Here is a 1,723-nt window from a genome sequence, read left to right as displayed (position 1 = left end):
CCAGTTTAATGGTTATGCCCCGGGATTCTAATTGGTTCTGTCCCGGTTCTGGTGAGGTTCTGCCCCGGTTCTTGCTGGTTGGTTCTGTCCCTGTTTCTGATTGGTTCTGCCCCGTTCCTGATTGGTTCTGCCCGGTTCGAGTTGGTTCTGCCCGCAGTTCTGGTTGGTTCTTGCCCCGGTTCTGTTGGTTCTGCCCCAGTTCTGGTTGGTTCTGCCCCGTTCTGATTTGGTTTCCTGCAACCGGTTCTGTTGGTTCTTGTCCCGGTTCTGACGAGTTGTTCTGCCCCAGGTTTCTGATTGGTTCCTGCCCGGTCTGAGCTGTTTCGCCCGGTGTTCTGTTGGTTCTGCCCCGGTTCTGGTTGGTTCCTGCCCTGTTCTGTTGGTTCTGCCCAGTTCTGGGGCAGAACCAATCAGAACCGGGGCAGAACCAATCAGAACCGGGGCAGAACCAATCAGAACAGGGACAGAACCAACCAGAACCGGGGCAGAACCAACCAGAACCGGGACAGAACCAATTAGAACCGGGGCAGAACCAATCAGAACTGGGGCAGAACCAACAGAACTGGGGCAGAACCAACCAGAACTGGGGCAGAACCAACCAGAATCGGGGCAGAACCAATCAGAACCAGGGCAGAACCAACAGAACCGGGGCAGAACCAACAGAACCGGGGCAGAACCAATTAGAACTGGGGCAGAACCAATCAGAACTGGGGCAGAACCAACAGAACCAGGGCAGAACCAACCAGAACCGGGGCAGAACCAGCCAGAACCGGGGCAGAACCAGCCAGAACTGGGGCAGAACCAATCAGAACTGGGGCAGAACCAATCAGAACCGGGGCAGAACCAACAGAACCGGGGCAGAACCAACTAGAACTGGGGCAGAACCAACCAGAACTGGGGCAGAACCAACNGGCAGAACCAATCAGAACCGGGGCAGAACCAACAGAACCGGGGCAGAACCAACTAGAACTGGGGCAGAACCAACCAGAACTGGGGCAGAACCAACAGAACCGGGGCAGAACCAACCAGAACTGGGGCAGAACCAACTAGAACTGGGGCAGAACCAATCAGAACTGGGGCAGAACCAATCAGAACCGGGGCAGTTGGGGAGCTGGGAGCCCATTGATCCCAATGGGGAGATGGGACCCATTGATCCCAATGGGGATGTGGGAGCCCATTGATCCCAATGGGGAGGTGGGAGCCCATTGATCCCAATGGGGAGATGGGACCCATTGATCCCAATGGGGAGGTGGGATCCCATTGATCCCAATGGGGATGTGGGAGCCCATTCATCCCAATTAGGAGCTGGGGACCCATTGATCCCAATGGGTTGATGAGCCCCCACCCCATCTATGGGTTCACCCCCCATCTCCCCCCCCCAGGTTGGCAGCGCAGTGAGGTTGGAGTGCACGGCATTGGGGGAGCACCAGCAGCTGTGCAGTGTGGGGTACCCCGTACTGCGCCCCATGGCCAAGGTAGGAGCCGGGACCCCCAAGACCCCCCCAAATCCCCCCCATTACCCCCCCCCCCCCTTCAAACCCCACCAGGACGCCCCAAACCCCCCCCCTCACAGCCCCTCACCCCCCCCAGGTGGTTTTTGTGCTGGAGTTGGAGTTCAGCTGCTCCGAGCTGCTCAACCGGGTGGAGCTGGAGCTGGAGGCCACGAGGTTCGGGATGGGGGAGCCCTAATGGGGTCCCTAATGGGATCCTTAATGAGGTCCCT

General features: G+C 58.4%; 1 protein-coding gene across 1 annotated transcript in view; it reads left to right on the top strand.

The window, feature by feature from the left end:
* ITGA10 (integrin subunit alpha 10) overlaps positions 1-1,723 on the top strand; it is a 31,328-nt gene that overhangs the window by 25,667 nt on the left and 3,938 nt on the right. Inside the window, exons 14-15 of the mRNA XM_032449150.1 lie at positions 1,383-1,475; positions 1,591-1,682. Coding sequence (XP_032305041.1) covers positions 1,383-1,475; positions 1,591-1,682 — 185 coding nt within the window. The remainder of the gene's footprint in view (positions 1-1,382; positions 1,476-1,590; positions 1,683-1,723) is intronic.

This window comes from Coturnix japonica, chromosome 25, assembly GCF_001577835.2.
Source record: "Coturnix japonica isolate 7356 chromosome 25, Coturnix japonica 2.1, whole genome shotgun sequence".
NCBI classification, from domain to species: domain Eukaryota; kingdom Metazoa; phylum Chordata; class Aves; order Galliformes; family Phasianidae; genus Coturnix; species Coturnix japonica.
The sequence above is the reverse complement of the archived record's forward strand: the minus strand, read 5'-3'. Positions and strand labels throughout refer to the sequence as shown.